The sequence below is a fragment of the Temnothorax curvispinosus genome, unplaced genomic scaffold, assembly GCF_003070985.1.
Source record: "Temnothorax curvispinosus isolate PA1 unplaced genomic scaffold, ASM307098v1 QBEX01017012.1, whole genome shotgun sequence".
NCBI lineage: Eukaryota > Metazoa > Arthropoda > Insecta > Hymenoptera > Formicidae > Temnothorax > Temnothorax curvispinosus.
Genome location: NW_020226792.1, coordinates 1380 through 3637, shown reverse-complemented (window position 1 = coordinate 3637; position 2258 = coordinate 1380). Strand labels below are relative to the sequence as shown.

The following is a 2258-nucleotide window of genomic DNA, read 5'->3' as shown; positions in this document are numbered from 1 at the left end:
CTTCTAATTGCTAGAACTATTGATATATTTGATATAGAACTGTAGAACTATTGTAAAACAAACTAGAACTCCGAAGAAATAATTGATTTTCATGATTTGGTGCGCTGCGTGAACTTATAGCGCACCATATTTTCAAATTCGATTTTTTTATATTTAATTATCGGAACTATTTAAAATACTTATATAGAACTCTAGAATTATTTAAAAGAAAGTCAGAACTCTAAAAAAACTTTGAGATTTTTAGGTATGGTGTGCCAAGTTCACAGGACCATCTATACAATAATTTCAGATGGATATACAAGGAATGTGGGATTTATTTGATAATCCATCGGATGACGATGATGATATTATCGAGCATCAACCTGAAGGCGAGCATCATCCTAAAATCCCAAATTTCTTTGAAACTGTTGTATTAACATATTCTTTAACAGAGGTAAGAGACTTAAGTCCATTTCTACCCATGTAAATTAACTTTAACCTTGGTTCAATCTGCTTTTCAACTTACTTTCTCACATTCTTAGCAGTAGAAAAGGAAGTTAAAACAAAATTAAAATTAATTTACATTGGTAGAAATGATTATTAGTTTTGCTTTATTATATTTCATTGTTATAACTTTTTGCTGATGTTTCTTCTTATAAGTAATACATAATATTAACATTGTTTCATCAGATTTCAAGTCACACTTTCGACTAGAAAAGCATACGTATGAAAGATTGGTGCAAGACTTTGGACCTCGTTTATACCACGAATATGGTGCTCCAAAAATGCCCCCTCATAAACAAATAGCTCTAACATTATGGTGCCTTGGTAATCAGGAAGTTTACAGGTTAGTGTCTTTATTAGTATGTGAAAAACATTCGACTTTTTTCAAACTTTGCTAGAAATCGATCCAAACTTACCTAACTGTGTACAAACACACACACTACACAATTCTAATTTTATATATAAATATATAAAATTTCTGTTTTAGATCAGTAGCAGATAGGTTTGGTATATCTAAAGATACCGTCTGGAAAACTATATTTGAAGTTATGATGCTACTCACTACAGATGTTGAGAGGTATATAAAATGGCCTGAACCACATGCAATGATAAACTTTGAACGAGAATTTCATCAATTAAGTGGTTTCCCTGGGGTAATTGGAGCAATTGATGGCTCCCATATTGCTATAAGTGCACCAATTGAAAATGCGGATAGCTACATTAACCGTAAAGGCTATCACTCAATAGTATTACAAGGCATTTGTGACTATAAGTTAAAATTTATTGATGTTTTTACGGGTCTATGTGGGTGTGTTCATGATGCCAGAGTTTGGCGTTTAAGTCATATTAAGCAGTTAATAACAAATGACGAGAATAGATATTTCCAAAATCAATATCATCTGTTAGGTGATTCAGCATATCCCTTATCAAAATACTTGTTAACACCATATCGAGATAATGGTCACTTAAACAATGGACAGAGAAATTTTAACATTAAACACTCAAGAACTCGTGTAGCTATTGAGCGTGCGTTTGGTATTCTAAAAGGAAGATTTAGAAAATTAAAATATATTTACATGTATAATACGGAAATGATCCCCTTGGTAATTCTTACTTGTTGTATGTTACATAACATATGTACATATAGAAAATGAGGATGCACCATTAGAAAATGAAAATGAACCAATGGATTTAAATCCAATAGAAATGCAAGTTATTAATGAAAATGTGTTTATAAACGGAGCAGAGAAAAGAGAAATTATTTCTCATTTATTGTAAATTATTATAAAGTACCTTCTAAAAATGTTAAATGCTTTTGTAATAAACTATACTTTTTTATATTATTATTCTTGAAAAATAAAAACATTCTCTAAATTTGTGAAATTGTAAGAATACATATTTATTTACTAATATATTCATTACATTATACATATTTATAATATATTAGTTATCCATTATTTAAATATCTCTTTATTATATCCTGTACATTTTATATTTATTCTTATAAATTTATGTAAAAAAATTAATAACTAATGATCACATAGGATTAATAATAAAAAAATATTTTCTTAAATCTTTTAATCTTTCAGTACGTACACGTTTAATAATTATCAATCTACGTAGCCATTTGATAAATGGCACACGATTTTTTTGCTTTATTTTATTTAATGTATGCACACGAGGAAAAATATAACAATTATAACTTAACTATTTTACTTAATTTTAATTAAGTAAAGATAATTTTAATTAATATCTTAACAATTATTGTAAATGTT

General features: G+C 28.0%; 1 protein-coding gene across 1 annotated transcript; it reads left to right on the top strand.

Moving 5' to 3' along the window:
• Positions 1 to 276: 276 nt before the first annotated feature.
• On the top strand, positions 277 to 1767 carry LOC112467177 (putative nuclease HARBI1). Its single transcript, XM_025035662.1, has 3 exons — positions 277 to 433; positions 670 to 826; positions 971 to 1767. Exons 2-3 carry the CDS (start codon positions 765 to 767, stop codon positions 1635 to 1637), a joined length of 729 nt encoding a protein of 242 aa, XP_024891430.1. The 5' UTR covers positions 277 to 433; positions 670 to 764; the 3' UTR covers positions 1638 to 1767.
• Positions 1768 to 2258: the final 491 nt, after the last annotated feature.